Source organism: Cygnus atratus, chromosome 5, assembly GCF_013377495.2.
Source record: "Cygnus atratus isolate AKBS03 ecotype Queensland, Australia chromosome 5, CAtr_DNAZoo_HiC_assembly, whole genome shotgun sequence".
NCBI classification, from domain to species: Eukaryota; Metazoa; Chordata; class Aves; order Anseriformes; family Anatidae; genus Cygnus; species Cygnus atratus.
The window spans coordinates 58,027,982-58,053,374 of NC_066366.1; the positions used below are offsets into that span (position 1 = coordinate 58,027,982).

The following is a 25,393-nucleotide window of genomic DNA, read 5'->3' on the forward strand; positions in this document are numbered from 1 at the left end:
CTGAAATTCTAGGTTCTTGGGATGAGGCGTGGCAGGCTAGCTATGTGAAACAAAGGGGCAGTTAAAATCTGGTCTTTGTTTGCCCTTCTTATAATTTCAGTATGTTCCCTTACATACACTAATCTGAAACTTTAAAAATACATTTTCAACTACTTTTTAATAGGAAATGTATACTGGAAACAGCTTCTCTAAAAGCATGATGCCCAATATTGACTTCAATTAAAAAGATAGAAGACATTTGAGGACAAAAATGACCCAAAGAAAGACCTGATAGCATCTCTCCTGTTAAGTTGGCAGTGGTCATTGTAGCACACAAGAAGGAACACGGGCTGTTTGTTTCAGGGCTGAACATTTATAGTCATGACAAGCTGACTCCTGAGTCATGCGGTCGGTTGCCCTGTATCAAATTAGGATTTGTCTTTCTTCATGAAAACATAAAATCACAGTTAGTTCCAGAATCGTAAAGTAACTCTGTAAAAAGTGACAGAAGACATAATTTATAAAACGTGTCCTGGTTTTTTGGCATCTTACACCTTCAAAAACTCAGCCTACTAACTTGTCTCAAGAGCACACTGCACAGGAATTTTTTAGGAGGTATTTTGAAAGTTGGATGATAATGCAGAAAACTGGTTTATAGCCACTGAGAACTACAGAAATGTCAGCTTTTAAAAACATGTTCCTAATTTCTAGCCCTCGGCAGACTTTTATAAAGTCAAATTAGTCATGCTCCATCTTTAAGTCGGTGACAAGCTTCAAACCAATTGAGAATATTTGATTTTTAACCCTTTCAGATCGGGAAGCATCTAAAATTCAGAAGCAGGCACATTGGGATATGAACAGATACTGCCAGCATCTCCTTAGCTTTAAAAGGAATTATCCCAATCTCTCAACATTAGACCAAACCAGACAACTGTCTCCCATTATCACAAGATACAGGAAAGCGTGGCAGCACGAGAGCAGGGTCCAGCTGTAGCCGGAGGGCACAGAGAGCAGAGGAAGGTGGGAGCAGTTCCTGGTGCTCGGCTGGCCAAGGGGCCCAGCTCATTCTTGGCCTCAGGCCCGGGCCAACCGCACTAACCCAGCACGGAGCGCTACATCATCTATTTCAAGAAAGACGAAGAAAGCTCCAGAGCATATTTGAGGGGTGAGCTGAACGCAGGAAGGTTTCCAATTCTCATAAAGAGAGCAGATAGCATAGATGTGTCTCATCTGCATGCAAGAGGCTGGGCTGCCTTTTTTCCTTATCAGGAAATAGGAGATGAGTTAAAGAGTGCAGCTTCCACAAAGATGCTGGGGGGAGACAGAGACTTAGTTAAGTTCCAGCCACACTACGAGTTCTGCCATAGATCGTGTAAGCAAACGAGCCCCCTCCCAGCCACTCGTTTCTCCCCTCGTGCCACCCTTTCTGTTGTGCTCGCACAAGGCTTGAGACAGAGGCGGAGAGGGAAGCGTAATGGGGAACTGGTCCAGCCAAAAAAAATCCCCACAGGGAAAAATCCAAAAAAAGTCCATTGTCTACATAGCTCATTGTTAAGTGACATAGACACGTGCTCTATGACAATGGAGAAGGTGGCACACAAGGGTATGAGAGCTGAAACTAGGTGGGGAGGAGGAACGGGCCTGCCAGTGCCCGGGCTGGCACTGCCAGCAGGAACTAACTTGTATCCTCAGCAATAGCTGAGATGCTCATGATGTTTTCAGCACTAGCGTGTTCAAATACAGTAGTGTACTCAAAGTATTCATTTTTCTGTATCTTTTTTCTATTGTATAACAATATATTTGTTATACATTCTCCAGAACAGTAGTCTTCAGAACAGCGTCTTCAGCTCTGAATAAAAATATGCTGAACTGTATTTTCTCCATTAACTACGTTAATAAAGTCCCCTGGCAAAAGTATAAATTCTTACAATTCTGTGATATTCTAATCTATTCAAATCAAGGTTTCTCCACGGACCTACTAGCTACAAATATTACTCTACACAAATGTAAATACTCTTTGAATTAACAAGTTGCCAATAAGCATTTACAAGTATTTTACAAGTGTGTATACATGCATGTGTATTAAACATCCTCTAATATGAATAAGAAGCTTGGCAGCTTATGTTATATCCAAGGTCTTTATGAATTCCCTTTAAGTCTCAGTAAATCCTGAAATCTAAGAGCTATGCTAGCTGCTAATAAATAATTTTTCAGGGTTGCAACCCACCCCACTGCCAAAATGAGGAAAATAACAGAAAAGAGAGAGAAAACCTCTAGAAATGAGAATAGCAAATCACTTTAAAATATAAGACAGAACAACCAGCAAGCCCTTGCTCCTTTCTGGCTATGCTTTGTCCAATGTGATAAGTTCATATGTCCACACTCAAGGACCCTTAAGTGCTTTAAGGGTTTTACACTCTGACACTCCACGTAGTTCCTTTGCATCCCCTTCCTGCACTATGTTAACATGACTGAGAAGTACAAATTTGTTAGAGGAAACAGAACTCTAAATGAAGTATTTTTGCTTCCCCTTCATTATCTTTCAAGTAACAGTAAGACTTCTAGGATATTGTTACTGCAATTGTTTTTTCAGGTCTGCTTTCATTCTGTCTACACAGTGAGTGATTTTTCTCACAGCAGAAGGGCTGAAACACATCATTTCACATTCCTGTGGACATTATTCCATTCTGGGGAGAACACCCCTGTCCCCAGGAGCAAACACCTGTCGGTGAGCTTGGCATCCACCCCTTCTCCCTGTTCAGGGCACCTAAGGTCCTCCTGGCACTCCAGACATTTTCTTCAATAGTCCAATGCTGTTCCTCTGCATACCTTCACATGTCACCATAAACATTCTCCCCATCTATTTGGGAGCAAGGCTGTCTTGTTTTTGCCTTATTACTTTTGATTTGCTCTCATATAGTCCCCAATCACTTTTTGGGCTATTTCAGTCGTTCTCTTTTTCCTCTGCTTGCATATAAGTAGATCTACTCTAAGCTTCCCTGCACTGCAATTCATACTCTTTTTGAGCCTTTATCTAGGCATTCATACGTGTGAACTCCAAGGCACCGTTTTTGTTTAATAAGAAAAGGAAAAAACATCAATTCAAGTTTAGTAGGAAAGTTTTAACAAACTTTCATTTGAAAGGATAGTACAACACAACTTATATTTGAAAAACAAAGGTATTTCAGAGTGTTTGTAGAGTTAGATATTACACAAATATTCACAATTCCTAGATTTAACTTCTGTAATTGACATTCTACCCAAATTAGGAAGTTGGGTTTGTTTGTTGGGTTTTTATTGTAGTTGTTGTTGAAGTATTTTTGGGTCAAGTTCAGATTTTAAAGAAGGGCTCTTGACCCTCAGCAGGAGTGTCCACAAATTACTGTTAGACTTCCCCTGTATTCTGGAACGATCTTTTAGTTTGTACAAGTCACCTCCTCCTTTTCAACAAGATCCTTAATCTGCTCTTTGCTGCGCCGCTGCAGTCCTTCCAGCACAGGGCCTGGCCGTCCTTAGCATACGATCCACACTATGAGTTTGTGCCATAGTGAGCTAATCATACAGGCCGATAGCTCTCCCAGCCAAGCTGAGTCATACTCACTTTGGTCTCACAGGCGTCTACAGGACATTTTATCCACCCACTCCTCCAGGCTCCCCCTCCAAGCCACTTTTGGGATGTTTTCCCCTCTGCTTGCCAGTGTACGACTAACTGCTGAACCCTTCCAAACTTTGTCAGTCCCTCCTCTGCCACCGAGCCTTCCCACTCCTGCAGCTCACCCCGTACCACAAGGCTCCTCCGTCAACTCCCGTAGCACCTTCCAGCTCTCCCTCACTTCCCTCAGCTGCTTTTCCCGGTTCAGCCATATCTTTAGAAAGAACCTGCACGTCAGAGAAATTTTGTGTGCACCGCATTAGGCCCCCAACCCTCCTACGGCACTTGACTGACTGCTTTGTCTCTCAGATGATCATTACAGACAGTCAAATATTTTAATATCCTGCTAATCACCTTCTTGCCACTGATCCATAGCTACAATTGTTATAAGTGGCTACTTTAATTCTTATACACTGAGCTTCAGTCCAGCTTAGAAGCATGGAACAAATCCCAGGAAAAGAGAAGCTCGGAATTAATTGAAACGCTGGAGTGCATTAACATCAGCAGTGTTTTTAGTCCCAGTGCTATTCAGGACTTGGTTGGCTTCAGATCTGTACAAGAAACGGCAAGATTGAGCAGTCACAGCAAAAATGCAAAAGGCCTACGCTGCAACTGAAGCAGCATCCTGGGAGACAGCTGCGAGCTCAGGGCTGCGGCGTGGTGGCTGGGCCCGTCGCCATCACTGTGCCTTAGGAGAAATGCTCATTAAACACCCGAGAGAAATTCTGATGCACACTTAAAACTGAGTAAATGCAAGATGATTGATACTCAGTTATAGTAGAGATTCTGAACTGTATTAGTTTCTCTAAATAGTCTAACATTAAAGCTGGATACCCCTCATAATCTCCAAGAAACAACTCTGACAGCAACACGAGCATGGAAGCCCTGGACTAGGCCATCAGCTCCTCCTCTCAGCCCCAGCACTGACACACAAGGTGGTCAAAATCGCTTTCTTCTCTCCATGGTTCAGTGGGAGATAGTACTATTACCCTCTTTGACAAAGTGAGATCTGCTGGGAGAAAGTCCAGGTAACCTTTAGTTTGTAACAGTTTTCTCTGCCATTTCACATTACGATCCTATTCCCCCACAATTAAAAACTATGCACTTAATATTTATACAGCTGATGCCTAAGAGTTAAAGCTGGTTGCTCTCTCAAAGGCCAAACTGCCTCACTGAATCATTGCCAGCTGATACTTAGTAGGATTTTTAAATTCGATTGAATTAAGAAACAAGCTACACAGATTGGGCTATACTAGAATCAAAAAGAAATCTTAAAAGGCATTAAATGTCTTTGCATTTATTAAGCAAACTCTGCAGTCTTTTCTTGTTATATTCTCATTGAAAAACAGAACATTCAGAAAATTTCATGAAAACAAGAAACAAAAAAAATCTAAGATAAACATGAGCCACGCTCCCTCTTCCCGCCCAAGCAATGGGACTATCTTCACGCCCATCCCACTTAACTTCCCAACAAAAGCAGCAAGGCACCCATTTACAGCTAGGCTGAGAAATGCAGTCTTCAATGCACATCACAATTCCACACTCCTAGCAATCCACCATAGCCAGTCTTCCCTTGTATATTATGATAAGCAGGTTATATAGACCCACGTGGGTACAGATAGACAACGCAAGGTCAACGTCAGTTGTACAGCAGAAGTGCCCATTACAGTTCTGCTAGGATTTCAAGTCTGGAAAATGACCACTCTGCAGGGAACTCCTCAGTTATCACAAGTCATCAACTCCCTTTCCCTTTGCACACGCCAGTCCAACTCTGCAAGGTTTAACTGAGCCTATGCGCTCTGACCACTGGGATGCAAATTTCAACAAAGCCAAGAAGCAGAGGATCAGGACAGCCAGCTCTGCCCTTACAGCAGGGTCAAAGAGCAAAGGATTATTTCTTGTCGTTGTTTTTTTTTCATTTTGAAAATTAATTTGGGGAGCATGAACAACTATGCTCTTGCATGTTAATCACTGTGATCTAAAATTTTCACATGAAGAAACAACACATGGAAATATTGAAGCACTCATCTTATGGACATGGATCCGAGAACTGTTTAATAGCAGTCAGTGAAGGGGTAACATTGTGCTTTTAATCTACAGTTTAAAAATAATGATTTGTATATCTACTTAGTAAAACAACAAAATTAAGAACAGAAACTGGTATTACGAAACAGTGAAAATGTAATAATTAAACACATGATGCTTTTCAAAGCTATATACTTAATGAGCCTAAATAGACACCTATGATTAAGAGGGTCTTAAAAAAAATAAAAAAGATTTATTTTCAATTTTTTTTTTTTTTTATAATTTTTGTCTACTATACTGTATGCCTTGCTTTGGTGTTCTCTCTGCTGCCAACTTAATGCTTTAACAGTATGGTTATGCTTATGTTCTTTTCAAATGCTTGGCATTATAGTGGGATCTCATATCTTTTCTCAAATTAAATTTTGCTCCACATACTCCACATGTATACAGATGAACATCCATGTGCTGCTCCAGTTGCTCATTATTTGGGAATATCTGAAAGCAGACCTGGCATATAGTCTCTCCAGCTGATAAGTGAGATATCATATGCCGTACATGGTCATGTTTTCTGAAGTTTCCTTGATCACAAATGGAACAGACATACCTGGCCATTCCTTTGTGCATATCATTGTGGAGCCGCAACTGGCGCTCTCTTAAGAACTGCTTCCCACATGTCTGACAAACAAACTGTTTTTCCTTGGTATGAACAGTATAGTGTTCCCTCAAGTGACAACGCTGATAAAATCCTTTGCCACAAAGATTGCAGAAATGCTTACGTCTGTGATCTCTCTCATTCTCTTCCATCATGGAATTCTTGAACAGATCTTGCTCTAGGCAGTTTGACATATGTTCAACCACTAGGTTTTCAGTTTCAAAACGTTGACTGCAATTAGGACATCGGAAAGGACAGGCAGAATGCTTATATAACTGTTTTTTTTGAAGGCTGTTCATTTGGAAATGACTGTCCCTGAAGTCCTCTAGCATCTCTGCAAACATCATGTCCCTTATTTCTGACTGCTCCTCAGGGTTTTCTTCCAAGTCCATTTTTTCCTCGGAATTTCTGATACCATTCATGGTCAGATCCTGGGGTTCTCCACAGGTCTGTGCATGATCTTGTAACTGTTTGCCTTTGACCAGTATTTGACCACACTTGCCACAGGCACATATATTTTCTATGTGTTTGGATAAATAATGAGAGGACAAATCTTCCTCGGTGATTGTTAGCCCACAAAGTTCACAGGGAGCGTTCTCCACGTCTTCCTGTACTGAAGGAGCTTTCCTGTTAAGGTGCCGTGGACTCTGTAAACACTTTCTCTCATCGTCATCCATGGATAAACGGGGTTTTAAAGTCTTCCGAGCATTTCTTTTCTCTCTGATCTCTTCCTCAACATAGTACCTGTAAAGCGGCTCTTCCTGCTCATCATCTAGGTCATCGTTGTCAGAAGACTCATTGCAGTCTTTATCTGTCACTTTAATAATATTAAAATCTTTCAGCTCATCTGCAGGACTGTCCTCTGGTTCCATCTTGATAATAATCCTCTTCCTCTCAGAGGCTCTACTTCCTTCTTCACCTGAGGTCTCTGACGCAACCGTGCTGCTTTTCCTACTTGTAACGTTGGACACAGGAGACGAAGAATCGTCAGCAGCTTGGCTCGAGTCCCCTTTGTATTTTTCTGTTTGCATAGAGATTATTTTGGAAGTAGAGTCCTTTTCATTAAAGTCTAGTTTTTCAGCACCGTAGTACCTGGCACTTTGGTACGAATGCCTGTTAGTGCACGTTAACACGTGCTCATCCAGTAACTTTTCACAGCTAAAACTAAACCCACAGCTGTCGCAGGTGAAGCTTCTTCCAAAACGGCGCGAGTGGGACACACGCTCTTTTGTGTGAGAGAATTTGGAGGTGGTGCTTTTTTTGCAGACATCAAACAGTTGTTCAGGGAAACTGCCTAGCTGCAAAGCTTCTTCATCGGGCTCTTTGTTATGGGATGTATTAACTGTTGAACTTGGCGGCTCCATGCCCCACCTGTTTGCTTCGCTGCCATTTCTAGTGAGCGTGTCTTCATACATTCTCACACCAAATATCATTTTACTATTCTGGGTGCTAGAAGCAGAAGATGAGCACTTTAAACTAGATGAGTCTGTATCCTGTATATCTTCTAGACACTCAGGTACATTATATAGCTGTAAATAGTTCATGGCCACTTTAAATTGCTCAAAATTAGCAGGGGCTGTCATAATTTTTCCTAAATACATGAACTGTAAAATAAGATCAAAGCATTCAGCGCTAATCTTCATGTTGCTTAGATTCAGCTGGGCTGTAGTGTGTTGGTGGTTCATAAAAAACATCCTAAAATAGGAGCTGCATGCAGCAAGGACTGCCTTATGTGCTTGAAAATAAATATCATCGATAGCAATACAACAGTCACACAGAAAACCCCACTCTCTTTGGTTGTTTAGCTGCTGAAGGACATAGTTGCTGTGGCTGGTTCTTGCCATCTTGTACTTCAATTATAGCCCTGCATAGAGAAGAAGACATCTGTTAAACCATGAGCACAAAAAGCAGAATGTATTTAAATGTAGGGAGGAACTGCCATCTCTTTCCTCTCCCGATCTTCCTATTCTCACACTGTTTGTGGTATAATTTCCTGTTTGGAGATCTTTGCTGGTAACTATCGTTGATGCCAGTGAAAACATCCATAATTCCACGTTCTCACCACTAGACTTACAAGACTAGCAAACTAATAAACATAACCACCACACATGTCAGTCAGAGCAACGCTGCTAGAATATAAATTAGCAAATATATCTCAAAGTCCTCCAGCCAAGATTTTCAGATATGAATTCTGGATTCAGAACTTCAAAAACTTCACAGGGCGGACTTCTGTAAGATGGCCCCAGGACAACAGCTATACGAGGTAAGCCGACTGTAAGAAACCACCTGTTCAGTCTCAACTTGCCTTTTTCACCTGTCAGTCCAAGGGACATATGATGCAACACATTACTGGAAACCAGGCTGAGCTCAAACTGGTCTTTCCCTCCCCATTAAAGGCGGCTGAGAAGAGACACCAGTGCAATACCCACACCGGCTTCATCTGCACACTGTTTGCTCTTTAGGGCAGCTCAGGGATCTTCTCAACCTTATCTGCCAGGCATCTTGCAAACCAGGAACTGTAAAACTGAAGCGGGTTCTCAGAAGCGCGGGGCTGGCCAGGCCCCGCAGGCCCGCTGCCGACGGTCACTAGGCTGGCTGTGCGGCAGCACGGGGACGGCACAGGGGCAGGAAGTGGTGCATGCCGTGCCTACAGCTCCTCTCAAAACCGCTCTTTCAGAGCAGTATAATACAGCCAAAACATTTAGATTGGAGACCGGACAAAGTAAAAAAAACTCAGCTAATGGAGAACTGTAAAGGCCAGCAAGCCAGAGATGGAGCCTCAGAGATGAAGCCTCAATGAGGAACTGCAAACACTTGAGGGAAAGTTCTGTGAGTGCTGAAAGCTGGTTTAAATGAAAGGACTAACTGGTCTTAAACAGAAAAGAGGAAGAAAATGAGCTGTTTTATGTTAACAAAAACATCCAGAAGAAATATATTGCACACAGGAGGTGCACATTCAATTTACAGAAGATGAACTGTAACCAAGTAAGGCCAAATTCAATGGCTAGTTGCTACTGACTTTGGAAAGACTGATACACAAAATCGGTAATAAATACACACAGAGCACAGTGGGACAGATTAAGAAAGCAAAAATGTATAAAGAATACCCTAACTGAAAAGAAAAACCTAAAGCAATAATGAGCACTCTTAACATCTTGAAAGATTATTGCAAGCAATAGAAATAACTGCAAGAGATTTGTATACACAAAGTACAGGCTAGCAAACAACATAAATCAATCCATGCATTTCATTGAGTCATAAACTGCAGTTTAATACGTTACTGTTAACATTTAAACAAAATACACACAGAAATGCTCCCTGGTTTCTTCTTATTCCCTCCCCATCATCTCCCTGACAGCTTACAACTCCTAGAGGCTGCAAAATGAGCAGAGAAATTAAATTCCACAATTAGCGTTGAATTCACAAGTCAGAGGTGTTGCCTGGGTTGTTAAGTAGCAGACCTAATGTTTGTCACTGCTCTCGTTCATTCCACGAAGCACCGCCACAGAAGAAATGCATTCACGCTCTCTAGATGAGGAAAGGCTCACCCCTGGCCAGCAATATTCCCTGCCGCCAGTTCTACCGCAGCGCTTATGGATCGCTGCCAGCAGAAGACTGTCTGGCAACAGGAACCTTGAGATCTGAGTTGCAGTACACTGATGAAGAGCACCTGAATGACAGCTGTTCCTCTCCCCTCAACCCAGTCCTCCAATCCCAAAACTCAAGGTAAGCACCCTGCCATAACAATTCTCTGACCAGTTTGGCCGACTGACATCCACTACAGAAATGCAACTTGTAACATTAAATTCCTTTGATGGTTTTCTCACTAACTAGCAAACGGGTGGCTGTGAAAGCAGAATCTCTGAAACAACTTCATGTCTTTTCTATAGAAATTTGATTATTGCCTAAGTCACTGGGTAACTTCAGTTATTACTGAGGAAAAAAAAAAAGGCTCTCAACATCAAGAACTATAAAAGGGCACTTCATTCTTCCAAGTGCTAAGGTGTTTTGTATTTGAGGTAATTCATTACATACTTAATACTTGATGAAGTATGCTTTATTATATTCAAGAACAGCAGCTGCATAATGACAAAGAACTGACTTCAACCTCCATATTATAAGACTGACCACCAACAAGAGACAGCGAGAAGATGCAGCCTAAGACACCACTAGCCTCTAGGTATGAATTGCCATCAAGAGAAGAAAAGGCTCAGGACTGCTAGAGGAACAACGTGTTTCAATCTCCTTGTCCTCATGAAGTTGCAAGTTTAAACTTTTCACTTAAATTTGAGGGGTTTTGTGCACTATAAGTATTCCACTGTGTTTTCCAACAAAAAAAGTAGTGCAGGTAGCAAGCCTGTACCAAGAAGTTCACAAATATCTGCACGCACCTGCAAAGAGAGGCATTGCAAAACAGTGGGAGTGATCCAGCAGTCACTGGAGCGATGGCACACACTCGACTTCTCTAAGTTTCTTTCTTCTGTGAAAAAGGTGAAAGGTATCTCCTCTTTTGACAGGGGAACTATTGCAGAGCTTTCAGCGCTTAAGCCCTGATATGCAAAAACAACCCTTTGGCAATGCCTATCTCCTACCACCGCTCTGTAAGAAACCAGCCTGAGCATGAGTTTGCTTGATCAGAACAGCAAGGTGTTCAGGTGTGTACACAGCCTCTATCGCTGCAGTACTATATGTAGGTATTAAAATAGAGAGCGTTTGAAGTTATCTATGTTAATGAAAGTACTGGCAGACTTCCTCTGGATGCTGTATTAACCTGCTGTATGTAACTATATATTTACAGCTGCCAACACTTCCCACTATGAGAGCCTGCGTTGGTCTATTTAAAACTTCAACACATCTCAACCAGCAAAGGCAGAACTTTCATTGTGAATTGCCTGTTTTGGCTTTTTTTTTTTTTTGCCAGAAAATTTCAGCTGAAACGGTTACAAAAAATGAGGTTAAGAAAAAGTTTTGTATATCTAAATTATTACTCTTTAAAATTCAAAAAGTTTCTCTTTCAAAATCTTTAGACAGAGACTTCACACTGGAGAAAGTGGTACGTCTTGGATAAGTTCTTTGTAACAATACAAAAATCTACCTGAATTTAGCCAAACTAGAAGCTTAGAGGGGAAGAAGGGGGAAAAGATAGTAGAAATGATAAACTTGTTCACACTTCTGACAGTTGTGAGTTACTAAAATATCAAATTATAGCCTTGCTGAAAACATTTCACCCTCAGGTAGCTCCTTTGTATACGGGGACCTGCTGGAACCATCCCACCCAGAGCAAGGACACCCTTTTGCTGCTGCGTGTCACCTCCACAACGCCACAAACTGGTAGCAGGGCTTGCTGCAGTTTGCTCCACACCACGACTCGCCACTGGGTTTTAGCATCCCACCTGGCAGCCATAAGGGAAAGATACCTGGTTTTGGTTGAGGAGAGCCAGGGCAAGGAGCTGGCTTAGTGAAATTGCATGGAGATTGGGAACTATAAGAAGGAAGCGAGGGGAAAGAGTGAGGGTGAAGTCCTGGGAGTAGTGAGGGCAGGGTGAGACAGGCTGGGAGGGAAATGCTGAGCTGAGAGGAGGGGATTAGGAACAGCAGTGGGAGGAAAAGATGGTGCAATGAGGATCTAAATGGGGGAGGGAAGCTGCTTGGGCAAGAGACTGGGAAGAGCCAAATAGGTGGGGGGGGGGGGGGGGGGGGGGGATATGCTTATGCAGGGGAACAGACAGGAAATTATCATCGCACGCACCCGTTCAGAGCTGGAATTCAACCCTGGATTCCTGATTCTGCTGTTCCTTTGCCACCAGCAATTATCACAGGTTTGCTGACAAGCTCCCTCCCAATCAAGAGCAAGCACTGAGAAAGTCATTTATTATTTTATTTTAATTGCTAAAATGTCACGGATCTGCATTTATCACCCACATGAATGATTTGATGCTGAAAACTATTTTTCAAGTTTTCTTTGGAAAGAAAGCAGGCATTAGAATAAAAACATCTTTTTTAAAGGAAACCCAAGGTTTCAAAGTTAAGTGCATACACAAGAAATGACATAATTAAGCTGAATTCCAATGCAGTATTAATTCAGCAGCCTTTTATGTATACATTGTAGTCTTCCAGCCTTCCTCTCACCAAAGGTTCCTTTCCTTACTCAGCACACCCAGGGATCTGTCCAGGGATAGATCCAAGCAGCAGTACTCTTTGTGCAACACCACAAGATCCCTGCTCATTTGGCACAGGATTTGGAAGATGTGAAGCGAATGAAAATGGGGGAAGAGGAGAATCTCGCGACAAAGAACACCGCTTTGGAGAACAGCGCCCCAGCTCTCTCAGTGGCAGGACAAGTCGTGCTAACCTCCCTCCCCCCAAGCCTTTGGTAAGTCTGGCATGTATTTTTTTGGATGCCCAACTTCTTCACACAAGGAAAAATGATCATCAACAGCTGATACCAACTGGAGCTACCCTCTGTGTATTAAACACTAAGTATCTTGGAAAATTAAAGCTCTAGACATGTGAGTTTGCCCATCCAAGATTTGTGGGTTTGATCCTCTCTGACTCCGTTTCCTATTTCAAAAAGAGGAGAAATGCGACCACTTGCCTGACTAGCACACTGTATTTGTGAAGCACCCAAATACTGTAGTCACAAGGATCACAGCGAAGTCCACGAGGACCCTAAGCAACTCCATCTTCAGCAACAATTGATTTGTGTAGTCAGCACAGCAATAGGCCTCGCCGTGAGCAATACTGAACGATGCAAGAGGTGTTCTGAAAAAATACACTAGAAAAGAATCTGATACAAAAGCAAAAAGCGTAGGTATTTTAGTCAGGTAATTTCAGTCTGATCTTCAAACTCACAGTCTCCATAGCCATCTTATATTTCTAGTAAATGTTTAAATTTACACTGCAAGACTTTGATTCAAGTTGTTTGTATGCCATCAGGTTTTTTTTCTTCTTTTTGAGTCACCACTCAGGTACAATTACAACTTAGATGTTATCATGAACAAGGTGAATTGCACCACTACACTAACCAAATATGTTGTTTAGAAGTCTAGAGCCAGAAAGAACAGGCATTTACTAGAGCTCCATACTTTCTGTCATTTCCTCAAGTTCAAAATTTTTGCTTTAGTTTTAAAAGATTTCAGAAAAAGTCCTCAAGCTTTTCCTTTCCAAACCTTTTAGAGAGACTGGTAAAGTTCTTTTGCTAACTTCTCCGTTTTTAAAAAAGAAGTACCACACGGTTCACGATTTAGGAGCCTCTCGGCTCCTAAAATTAGTAGGTGGTTTTCAAAACCCAGCATTTCCACTGCTGAGCAGGCAAAAACAGAGTGCTTACACGCTTAGTTGCTGGCTGCTTTTCTTTGGAAACCAAGAGCGGGCTGGACAAAAGTATAATAAATGAGTGGAGAATTCGGTGCTAATAGAAAATGAGACTGAAAAAAACCTCAAGAACACAACGCCCAGTTATCCACAGAAACAGGAGCGTGGGCAGCAGAAAGCAAATTCCGCATCCCATTCTCACAATGCATCTCGCTCTGACGCAGGTTGCCAAGAACTCTCCTCTCTAAAGTTAAATTATTTTGCCTCCGTGGGTCAGATCCACCAAAGAATCCAGATTCCTAACTGACAGCATCTAGATGCTCCGGAGAAAATCCTACATGACATGTCCAAGCTCTGCATACGATGCCTGAGAAAACTGCGCACTCAGCTAGTGCACTGACCATGGATGGAGTGGTCAAATAGCAAGGATTTTATCTAGACATTATCAAGAGGGAGCCACCGAGGTTGCTCTTGCACTGTAGAGTCCAAGAAAGTGCTCAGCTTACCCAAAACTTGCAAAAAAGGCAAAAAGCAGGAGCCAGGTGACCACCATTCACCTCAACAGCAGGTATGGGTAAGCTGCAGTTTGTGTTGTAAGAGTAGGCTACACAATCATGACTTAACAGTTATGGGAATTCCACATACTGCCAATGAAAATCTAATTAAGCTCCATTATTTGGACTATGAAGGACTGACAGTATAATTTATCCTCCCATGGTCCTTCCAATCAGCTGCCTTCAGGCATGCTAGTTGTAAAGCTGCTCGAGATGATGTAGATACTCATCTGCATACACATCCTGATGGCTGAATCAACTAACTTGAAACAGCCTTGTTGCCAATGCATAGAAACAATTTTCAGCCGATACCTGGGCTTGACCCGAACCAGGGAAAGCTAAGATGCTCCAGCCCCCAAGTGAGAGCCGTCAGAGCCATTTGCTCCATCTGCACACAGAGCTCTCCCTTGATTCAGCATCCATGTGCACAAATGAGAAACAGCCGTGGAAAGTTAACAAGTTACAATTCTCAGCTGTTAACCCAGAATTAGTTAAGGTGCATTACACATTCATAGGTAAGAACACTCCTCAAAAGATAAGGAATAAAACATCAGGAAAACATGAGTGGCCAAATTAAGAAAACAGCAACTTTTGGAGCTTTAGTTCAAACTACCTCAACTTCAACTTTAGATCTGGTCTATGAAGTAAGGAGTATTACAGAGAGCTTTGTGCAGTCTTTTAAAGTAACTTGCTAGCCACAAAAGATTACTCTAGAAGTTCACAGTCATCATTTATCTGACACCTCTGCAGTTGTAAGAAGTGGTCAGGCAAAGTGGTAATGACACGTTTATAAGATTTGTGGAAAAACATCCTGACACCAGATTTAAGCCTTGCAGCTGACCGATGAGTCTTCCTACCTGGCCTCTCCAACTCACCCCCTTACAACTTCAAGAGGCATCTTGGTGGTTTCTGGTGATCTCCTGAGACCCTCAGACAAAGATAAGCGCGCCTTCCAGAAAAGCATCTTTGGCTAAATGCAAGCTGTGCTCCAGTGTTAACAGGTAGGGTACGCATGAAGCGGAGTAAGTTATGACACACAGGTCAGACTACATATTTCGTTGACACTTTCCTGTCCTAGATGCTTCAAAATTTACTTGGAGCACATAAAAAAAATAAGCTGCTAAGATCTCCATTAAATGAGGCAGGCTTAAGATGGAAAAAAGGGCAACTGCTAGCTAACTCTAGAGAGTTTTGCAATGGCAAAACGTGCACAAAGAAAAAATTGCCAGACAAATTTGAGGATATAAATGGTCTTCATGCAAATTATGTCAGCTGTTGTGCCCACATACTGTGTCTGCAGCAGAACTCTGTGTGTGGTGGTGTTTACCATGTCTAAGCAGAGGCAGGGAAGATAACCCAACTGCTGGGAAACCACTAGTTAAGCTTTTTAAAAAATGCACGCTGTTTCTCACACTATGTGCATGCAAGGTTCGGAATAACCCTAGAGAGAGGGCTAGCTGAAACCACCGAGGGGAAGGACTCCAGGACTTTTAATCGGGAAACTTTCATTATCTCAGGTCTGAGCAGCTTTCTTTTTCCCCATACAGCAGATAAGTAGCTACTAAGGCTTCGTCCACCCCAGATTTTCAGAGCTTTCCACCATCAGCAACAATGGAAATCTGTGAATAAAGCAATTAACCTCACACACACAAGCAAAAAAGCATCTAAAACCCCAAGTCACTCCCTGATACGAGTACTCTCATCACGATCACTGCAAATCCCCATGCCAGTGACAATGCTGGCCGATTCTGATGAAGAAAAGCCTCGTGCCAGCAGAGCTGAAGCATCTGTTAAGCCTGTGATGTTGTCCCACACAACTTCAAGCTTTCTGGCTGGGTGGAAAAGGGGGTTTCCACTTCTCCTCCTAGCTCCTTGACCTGCACCACCTCGTGTTTGCTCCCTAAACCCTCCTGCAGCCGTCCCTCACCCATCCAAACACCCAGGTGTATCCCAGAGCAGACCGAAGCGACTTCTTGTTACTCCTCAGGTTTTCTGGCCGGTCACCCAGAAATCTCTCCACAATCTCATCAACTCAGTGCCTGGGAAAGCCTCTGCCAACACTGCAACGGGGCGCGTTTGGCCAGTTTTCTCCGTGGCCATATGGTTTCAACGCCTCTCCCCCGCTTGCCACGCGAGCTCCAGCTCTAATTCGGTAAGAACGAGAAGCCCACGGCCCCCCTGCTCACAACTGCTGTGTGGGTTTTTCCAAGAGCTGTAATGAGGAATGTTAAACAAACACCTTTAATTAAAGGAATGTTTGTTTAATGTAATTAAATGCCTACAGAACACAAGACTGCTTTAGCCCCAGAGAGTTTTGCAGTATGCGCTGTACCTTGCGAGCGCGTAGCGCAGGGGGAATAACACGAGCAGACGATACAATCTGGCAGTAAACATCCCAATGCTCGGCAGCATCCAACCCGTGCTATCCCTCTACCCATGCCTACGTGTCAGGAGGAGCAGGCGCTCGCTATCAGCCAACAGACGGGCCAAACTTTGGATGCGAGTTACTACAGAGGAATAAAAACCCAGCCCCAAACCCCCGGCGTTTTCAGTCCCGGTTCACTACCTTTCACTACCTTTCTATCCAAGAAGGAGAGAGGAGTCCTTTGAGGAACGAGCCTTTCAGCACCGCTCCCCGAGCAACAGAGGGCTTGTTTTTTGCGACTGAGCTATTCCTTCCTTCCCCGCCGCCTCCAGAGCGAGCCCGAGCGGTGCCAGCCCGGGGTGAAACCCAAGTCTCCCGCCTGGCAGGGTGGAGCATTCCCTTCGGGCTCCAGCTCCCCTCCGGTTTTTCACCGAACTACCGCAACTCGCTCCAAGTTTGGCTTTAAAAAAAAAAAAAAAACTTTAAAAAAAAATAGAATAAAGGGAAAAATAAATAAATAGAGCTTGGAAGGCTTGAGGCAGAAGGCGCTGCGAGCACGGCGCGTTGCACATCCGACGTGACCCCAACCCCCCCCGCAGAGCGATCGCAGCAGCGCCCAGCCTCGGCACCTCCCCGGGCCCCCGCAGCCCCCCGCCCGCTTCCGCAGCACCCAGCCGTGCCGTGCCGAGCCGCGCCACAGCCGAGCCGAGCCGTGCCACAGCCGAGCCGGGGCAGGCCGCCCGCCCAGCGCAAGGTCACCGCGGCGGCTGCTGGCCGAGAGCCGTGCCGTGCCGAGCCGAGCCGAGCCGTGCCGTGCCGAGCCGAGCCGAGCCCCCCCCTACCTCGCAGCGCCGCTCCCCCCGCCCCACTATGGCGGGCCGTGCCGGGCCATGCCGCGCCGGGCCACGCCGGCCGCCCGGCACTTCCCACCTCCCGCCGGCGGCGGAGCTGCGGCCGCCGCGCTGCCTGCCTGCCTGCCTGCCTTCCTCCCCTTCCTCCTCATCCTCCTCCTCCTTCCCCCAACCCCAACAACACCGGGCCGGGGGCCCGCTTACCCGCGGGGCGAGGCGGCGGCGGCGGCGGCCGAAGGGGAGCTACCCCTCCTCCTACTGCTGCTCCCACTGCTAGTACTAGTGCTGGTAGTGCTGCTGGCAGCGCTGCTGCTGCAACAAAGGACTTCCGCCCCGCCGCGCCTGCTGCTGCCGCAGCGCCGGCTCCGCCGCGACCGCACGGGGCCGGACCCCTCCCTCCCTCCCCTCGGCCCCGCCGCCGCCAGCGCTGCTGCGCCGCCGCCGACAGCGCCGGGGCCCGGCGGGCGGCTCCCTGCCGCGCTGCCCTCTCCTCCCATGCCGCCGGGGATGCTGCGGCCGGGGGCGCCCCCTCCCCATGTGCCGCAAGCCTCGCCCCCTCCTCCCCCCTCCTCCTCCTCCTTCTCCTCCTCCTCCTCCCCTTGCATGTGGCGTCCTCCCGCCCCGGAGCCCCCCCTCCCGGCCCCAAGGGCAGAGCTGGGGGATGTCTCCACGCCGTGTCTCCATCCCACGTTGTTCCATCCCTCACCCCGCAGGATGCCCGAGCTTCGCCCCCGGTCCCCCCCGGAAAACGAGCCGTGAGGTCCCCGGGGGATGGCCCATGTGGGCGGCCGGAGATGGGGTCGGGCAGCCGCGGCCTCCTCCTGCGTGGGGCAGCTTCGTTACGAGGTGGGAGGAGGGGAAAAAAAGAAAAAAAGCACCAAAAAAAAAAAAGCAACTCCAAGTTGCACGAGGAAGTATTTGCTTTCTGCTGAAATTTCACACGTCCATATCCCTGCCGCCCCACTTTATACATTGATGCAGAGAGCGCAGGAGCTGGCAGCTGCTACCACGTTTAATCACAGATCCCGAGCACAGCACTTTTTTTTTTTTCTTCTTCTCTCCCTCTCCCTCTGAGTTTTCCCAGGCCCTCCTCCCATCACTCTCCCTGAACCTCTCCAGCTCCACTTGAACTGTCCCGGGTGAGCAAATGGGATTTCCCGAAGCTGCGGGCGGCCGCTCTGCTACCTGCCACAGGGCTGCTAGGAAACATCTGCCAGGTCAGGCTTTTCTCCCGGGCCTGCCACTTGACTTTTCCACCTCTAAACTGACATCGGTTGTTCGCTGCATACATCATAAGCGTTTAATTTGCAGAGCTCCTTCGTTTGGACATGTTTTCTAGGGACGCCATCAGTTTTGTGTCAAATGCAAGTATCCAAGATCCCTTCTAGCTCTAGACAAGCCGAAGGGAAAAATTGAGTGGTAGCCAAGTTAAAAGATGTGATTACAGGTTTGAAAATGGCAAAAGCTACAAAAGTAACAACAGAAAGAATGCACCAAAATAGCCCCCTACAATGTTTACGTGTATCGGCATTGATCCCTGCTCCAATGACCCCAAAGTTTCCCCAAGGCATCTTACAATGGGACAAACCAAGTTAATAGAGTCCTGATTTCCACATGGGACACTGTCCCTTCCCCCACGCACATTTGGGGATTTTCTAACCACAGCTGAATAAAAGTAGAGCTTTCAAAGTGGGTCCCAAAGATGCCCTCATTTCTCTCCTCGCCACATTGCAGCCTGGCTCCAGGGGGTGATGCCCGGAGCAGTGCTAAGGGCGAACCTGCACACCTCAATAGGCCTTTTTCCTGCCTCATAGGCCAAATGGCCTCCATAAGCCAACCCTGTCATGTTTTTCAAATCACACTGAAAAGTTTTTGTTTGTTTGTTTTTTCCATAGTTCACCAGTCTTTTTCCTTGCAGCTCCTTGCACAGGGCAACACAAAAGGCACCCATGCAGCGCTGCTGTGTCCCAGCCCTCTCCACACAAGTCACTCCAGGAACCTCTGCCACCTCTGGGTGACACTTGGCACATGTCACCCTGTTTTTCACTCCATCCCCAGGCTCTCAGCGACCTCCCACAACATTTGCCTTCCCAGTGTTTTTTTTACTATTATTTTCTGGCCACGGAGGAACAGCGAGCGCACACGTCCATGGAGATAGCTGCGATCACGTCCTGCTTCACATCCCAACCCAGCAGCACGGGCTGTGGCACCTCATACCCACAGGGCCCTGGGATATTACAGCCAAACACCAGCTTCCATTTCCCATCGTCGCTCCCATCATTTTGGCTCCAGCTTCTCCAGAGCTCTTCAAAGTCCTCTTTGGGCTGGAGTCAACCTAGATAACATGTAAATTATTAATCATTTAAATAAATAGCATGCCATCTGCAAATAGCCACTCACTCTGCACATGGCTTGATAAATATGTTAAACAACACGAGAGCGGAGCATGAAACCGCCAACCACTTTCCGCCAGCTTTTTTGGGGGGGAGAAGAAAAGCGGGTATTGCTGCACGAGAGGCAGCAGGAGCGCAGCTCCGTCACACCTCGCTCCTGCTGCTGTACGAGCGCAGGAGGGAAAGACGGGCCCTTTTATTTCACCAGAAGAAACAAAGCACGGGCTGATGGCTCAGGGAACTTTCAGTCAAGGGCACAGCTTGAGGCTGGGGTTGCGTGGTTCCTGTTGCGCTCAGCTCCGGGCCGCGCAACAACCGCGCAGCCCCCGCGGTCATTTTTTCCACCCGGAGCCGCCGCAGCGAGGCGGGGGCGGCCTGTCCCGGTTTGGCCCAGCTCGGCTCGGCTCGGCCCGGCCCGGCTTGGTGGCAGGAAGCACGGGGGGAGCAGCGCCCACCCCATCCGCCGCGCAGGGAGCGGGCGGAGCCGCGCAGAGCCGGGGCTGCGCTTCCGCGGGTAAGAGGTTGCGCGGGGGGGGAGGCTGCCCAGCAAGCGCTGCCACCTCTTCATCCTCCTGCTCCTCCTCGTCCTCCCAGCCTCTCCCCCCAACCCCCCCCCCCCCCCCGCCGGGTGTAATTTTCGGGGGAAACAATAGGGAATATCAGCGTTTGTTTGCAAAGGGGCCGTCGGCGCGGCGCTGCACAATGAGGGCTTTGTTGGGCGGCACAGGGCTCCCTCTGTGTGCGCGCTGCCGTGCCCCTCTCCTCCGCTCCGGGCCGCGGGTGTAGCCGGCTCCTGAATGGCACCGGTTGTGCCCAGCCAAAGGTGTGTGCTGGGGGGGGGCGAAGCGGGCACCTGCACGCTTTCCCCATGGGAGAAGCTGCCGTGCTCGTGGCAGCAGCGTGGCAAAGTCGGGGAGAGTTGGTCAGCTCCGGGACTTGGGATTTGGGGTGTCGGTGGGAAAAGACGAGGCTCCCCAGAGCTCTGCCCCAGTGTTCAGCATCGTTTCAGTGCTGAGAGACCCGCGGCTGAGCGTGCGGGAGCCCAGAGGTTTCTTGCAGAGATGAACGCCTTGTTCTCTTCCCCGCAGACACGCCATGGACACGAGCAGCCACAGCGTCCTCCTGCTCCAGCAGCTGAACATGCAGCGGGAGTTTGGCTTCCTGTGCGACTGCACAGTTGCCATTGGAGATGTTTACTTCAAAGCCCACAGAGCGGTGCTAGCTGCTTTTTCAAACTATTTTAAGATGATATTTATCCATCAGACAAGGTAAGGATGTGCAGATCTCTCCCTACCCTTTAACCACTCCTACCCTTTAACCTCTCTGCTCGACTTTTTCGGCTTTTTCCCCTTTCTAAAGGTGTCGTGCAGCCCATAAAACCACCCTCATTAGCCAGCGTTTGCCGACGTTCAGGCCCTGCATCTCAAAAATGAGAAATTTGTGTGAGCAGAGGGATTGAACGCATGGGTGCCCTGGTCCTCACGCGGTGACACTTCGCAGGCTGGCGTTGCAGGGACACGCATCGCCTTGTGGCGACGCATCTGTCACTTTACATTGGCCTTTGTGCAGTCCCCTTGCCCGGCTCCGGTGGGTCCAGACTTTGCGTGTGATGTCCATTCGGCTGCCTGGAGCCAGACACTGCAGTTGGCTGCAGAATAAGCCCAGTGACAGGACGCTGCTCCTCCGCGTGCTCGCTGGAGCGCGGAGGCTTCATGCCTTTCCAGAGAGACCAGCAAAGCCCAGTTTCGGGTCCCGCTCAGCAGGTGTCCGTGCCGCAGGCACCGCCGCGAGGCTGAGCACTCATCCTGCGCTTTCAGGATGCCGCGGGCCGGGAGGGAGGCGCAGCCCTGCCCACGCTCTGGCCACGCATTCCCATGCAGCCTCCCTGGCACCAGCGTTGGTGTGGCCTCAGGAGTTACCCCAGCAAACAGAGCAAAACACATTTGGCTAGATGGCTTTTCCGGCCCGGCTTGCTGGGTGGGACTGTCCCTTTTGGCAGGATCCGCGGGCTTGAAGCAATCAGGGAGCCGTAGCCTTATCACAGGTCTGCGCCTCAGACTCGTGCAGATAAGGGCTGGGACTGCGATCACCCACTTATTTCAAGCTGCTGCTCAGATGTTTCACCTGGCTGGGTCCTAAGTGGTTCTGCAGGTATAATGACGTCGGTGCTGAGTTCTAATCTCACCTCAGAGCTGGAGTTTGCTGCTTGTAACTGATTAATACTTTCTCTGTTCCCCTTCCTGCCTGTGCTGGTGAGGGTCGCGGCGTCCAGCACCTTCACCAGACAATCATTATCCACCCGCACACAGCCCTTCGGCTGGGCGTGAGATGAACGAACTTCCTGGGTGATAGACGTTGTTTGCTGACACTTAAGTGCAAAGCTCATAAAGATTACGCAGTGGTGGCAGCTGAATTTATTACTTTAACACACAGATGCTCTGTGCCTCCTGTTGTTGGAGCGGCGCACATGGGCGAGGCGCAGCTCGCACAGCACCACTGCAGGTACGCGCCCTCACAGCTGGCTGTGCATGCGAGCAAGGGGGTAGATGGAGGCTAGCTCCTCGCTGCACTTGTGCACGCAGTCGTTACAGTCCCACAGATAAATATATGCTCAAGCACCCTGCCCTACAGACAAGGCATATGTGCTTCCGCAGGTCTTGGCAAGGAGTGCTGCTCGCCCTGATTCTGGAGCCAGGCAGCAGTGCCCACGCTCTAAAAGCAAACGGCGGCGCAAATGAATGGGCAGATAGTGGATCAGGGCTGTAACTGGGAGCCGAGTTTGTACTTAATCATCTGTCTTGTTTCAGTGAATGCATAAAGATTCAGCCTGCAGACATCCAGCCTGACATTTTCAGTTACTTGCTGCATATCATGTACACCGGGAAGGGGCCGAAGCAGACCGTCAACCAGAGCCGGCTGGAGGAGGGCATCCGGTTTCTCCACGCAGACCACCTTTCCCATATCGCCATCGAGATGAACCAGGTGTTCCCCTCAGAAGCCGTGCAGTCTTCAAACCTGTACGGGATCCAGATCTCAACTGCCCACAAAACGGCCAAGGAACGTCTGGGAGCAAAGGAGACGCTGGCCAAGCCGGGCAGCAGGTCTTCTGCCCAGGGCGATCACCCGCAGCTGCAGCTCTCCCTCGCCATCGGGCTCGACGACAGCTCCCTTGACCAGCAGGTTGCTCGCCCCACCGCGCAGCCGGCTGCGCTGGTCAAGCCGGCAGAAGAGCTGCCAAAGCTCTCCATCTCCGTAAAGCAGGAGAAGTGTGACTCGGAGCCCGTGGTGTCCCAGAGCTGCACCCCTCCTTCTCCGGACGTGGCCAGCCCCATCTTTGCCAAGGCCAGCCTCAGGGTGCACTTGTGTCACTACTGCGGGGAGCGCTTCGACTCCCGGGCGGGGCTGCGGGAGCACCTGCACACCCACGTCTCGGGCTCGCTGCCCTTCGGCGTGCCGGCCTCCATCTTGGAGAGCAGCGACCTCGGTGAGGTGCAGCCTCTGGTGGAGAGCAGGGAGGCTGGGGAGGGTCACCGCCTTGGGGCCTTCCTCCTCAAAGAGGACGAGCATCAGCTGGAGCACCCGAGCTGCGGCGACCTCGAGCCGCTGCAGATCGGCCAGCTCTCCCTCATCTCCAAGGACCACGAGCCGGTGGAGCTGAACTGCAATTTCTCTTTCTCGAGAAAGAGAAAAATCAGTTGCACCATCTGTGGCCGCGGGTTTTTCCGGAAGAGCCAGTTGCTGGAACACATGTACACACACAGAGGGAAGCAGCCCAAGTATGGCCGCTGCCAGCGGCTGGAGAGCCCCGCCACCCCCAGGTTTCGACCTTACGGTGACTGTGAGAGCATGGGGAAGAGCCCCATTTTATCTCAAGACCACCTGGACGAATGTATATTGGAATCTGATCTTATCCAAGAAAGCGTGGATACGATCCTGGTAGAGTAGTCCTTCCTCCCCCTTCAGGCGCTGGATATGTGGGCATTTTCTGTGCAGTGGGTGGCTGCTCTCTAGAACTGTCTTCAGCCATCGTTCCCGTCACCACTGAGCTAGTGAAGAACTGTGTTTGGCCTGTGTGTGTACTTTTTTACTTCTCTAACTTTTAAACTCAAGGTAATTCAAATCTAAGTCCTTCTTGGAAGCCTCCATGTAACTCAGTTACATTTTGATAAATGTGAACTTATTCTTGCTCTGCTTTACTCCAGTTCTTATTGTGGGCGTGAGGTTTATACATCCCCTAATACACTGAGTGGCATCAAGGGATGTTTGTATCCCCTAGAATTGCTCTTCTGAAGCTAGTTGAGGGAAGTGTAGAGGGACATATATATTGCTCTTTCCCAAATAGTTTGTTTTTAATTTAAATAAATGTCTCAAGGAGATAAATCCTGAAGTTTGTGTTGTATAATTGCAGTTAATAAATCTCTATATAAATACATGTGGGAGCCCTAAGACTGATCTTTTCAAGGGAATTGGTTGTGGTGTTGCTGCAGGGGTGGCAACCTTGTGTTCAACCAGCCCCAGAGTCCTTGTCAGTAGAATCGTTTACATTTACTTCGAGACATGAACTCAAGGGCTTTGCATGCATTTTTCCTCTTCCCTGCTCCTCCTTTGTCAAGGGCTAGTGCATGAACGGAGACATGTGGATGCCCCTCTAGGGTTGCCTCCCAGTATTGGGCTGTCTTCTCTACACCGAGGGATGAAAGCTGCAAGGAAGTGTCCGCTCCTCACTGAGGTTCCACATCCTGACCTGAGTCAGGGGATTAAATAATGCACAACGTTTTGCTAGGAGCAAGTAAATGATGTGCTATTTCTTCTCCACTTCTGGAGCCACCTTAAAATGGTAAAATGGACTCTTTTTACCTTTCATTTATCATGACTTGATTTCTGAAAAGTAATCTCATCCAAGAGGAATTTAAAATTGAACGTGTTCCTCTTGGACTGACGTTTCACCCCTATGTAGTTTTCCACCCGAGGTACCCATGCCTCCTGCCGGACGGGCTCCATCTCATCCATCCCTCAAGAGCAGGCTCGTGAGCAGAGGGTCCCAGCCAGACACACGGCGCTCTTGTGACGCAGATTTCTTCTGCAGCAAAGGGCCGAGGCTCCCTCCCTGCCCAGTAATCCCATTATCCAGCTCGGGGGAGCAGCAGTGTGCTGGGGGCGCCCTGCCAGCCCCTGGGGACTTGAGTCATTGTCTTAAGAGAGGGGCATCTGAACAATGGTGAGAACAGCTCGCTGTCAAAACACCAGGTCCTCATCTCTTTGTAGCCAGGCCCCTTGAGCTGTGGTCTTTGAAACAGTCCCGGAGCAAGATGTGCAATTAAACCACAGCCAAACTAAAAGCCCAGCCAAGCTTTTTGTGCGGGCGGCCGCTGCCTCTGCCGGGCGGGGAGCTGCACGCTGCAGGGGACAGAGCGGCCACTGAGGGTTGCCAGCTTGTGTTTTAAGACAAAGGGAAAAACCAAACAGCCTCTGAGCCTGCACGGACGATGTCAGGCAACACAGGTTGCCGTTTGCTATGTGCTTGCCTGGTAGGCGAGCGCTCCTCTCACTGTGTGTGCCCTTTAGAGCTGCTCCGGCTGCTGTCGTGTGACTGCACCCAAGCTGTGGA

The 25,393-nt window shown here is 47.8% G+C and overlaps 2 protein-coding genes and 1 long non-coding RNA gene across 16 annotated transcripts in view; 1 reads left to right on the top strand and 2 right to left on the bottom strand.

Moving 5' to 3' along the window:
* The window catches only part of ZBTB1 (zinc finger and BTB domain containing 1), a 76,582-nt gene extending 58,352 nt beyond the window's left edge, over positions 1-18,230 (bottom strand). For 3 of the 13 annotated variants that reach the window (XM_050711352.1, XM_050711356.1, XM_050711355.1), the window contains exons 1-2: positions 17,597-17,789; positions 6,261-8,172 (exon numbers count right to left, since the gene is read on the bottom strand). In XM_050711352.1, coding sequence (XP_050567309.1) covers positions 6,261-8,152 — 1,892 coding nt within the window. In that variant the 5' untranslated portion in view covers positions 8,153-8,172; positions 17,597-17,789. The other 10 variants (XM_035551492.1, XM_035551488.2, XM_035551489.2 and 7 more) reach the window with 10 other exon arrangements.
* A 1,246-nt stretch (positions 18,231-19,476) lies between these two features.
* On the bottom strand, positions 19,477-20,068 carry LOC118250366 (uncharacterized). The gene is made up of 2 exons (XR_004779434.2): positions 19,936-20,068; positions 19,477-19,727 (listed from the first exon to the last, which is right to left on the bottom strand). It is a non-coding gene; the product is annotated as an uncharacterized LOC118250366 (long non-coding RNA).
* On the top strand, positions 19,725-24,216 carry ZBTB25 (zinc finger and BTB domain containing 25). Of its 2 annotated transcripts, none has more exons than XM_035551403.2 (3): positions 19,725-20,299; positions 20,874-21,053; positions 22,593-24,216. In XM_035551403.2, the coding sequence occupies exons 1-3, from the start codon at positions 19,839-19,841 to the stop codon at positions 23,728-23,730; spliced, it is 1,779 nt and encodes a 592-aa protein (XP_035407296.1). In that variant the 5' UTR covers positions 19,725-19,838; the 3' UTR covers positions 23,731-24,216. The 2 variants fall into 2 exon arrangements, with proteins under 2 accessions (XP_035407296.1, XP_035407298.1); XM_035551405.2 differs by having other exon boundaries at positions 20,288-20,608; positions 22,593-24,207.
* Positions 24,217-25,393: the final 1,177 nt, after the last annotated feature.

Excerpts from the sequence above, each read along its gene's own strand:
- ZBTB25 (XM_035551403.2), top strand. The coding sequence starts at position 19,839 with ATGAAACCGCCAACCACTTTCCGCCAGCTTTTTTGGGGGGGAGAAGAA. Across the intron at positions 20,300-20,873 it reads CCGGGGCTGCGCTTCCGCGG|ACACGCCATGGACACGAGCA; the intron begins GTAAGAGGTTGC and ends TCTTCCCCGCAG. Across the intron at positions 21,054-22,592 it reads ATATTTATCCATCAGACAAG|TGAATGCATAAAGATTCAGC; the intron begins GTAAGGATGTGC and ends GTCTTGTTTCAG.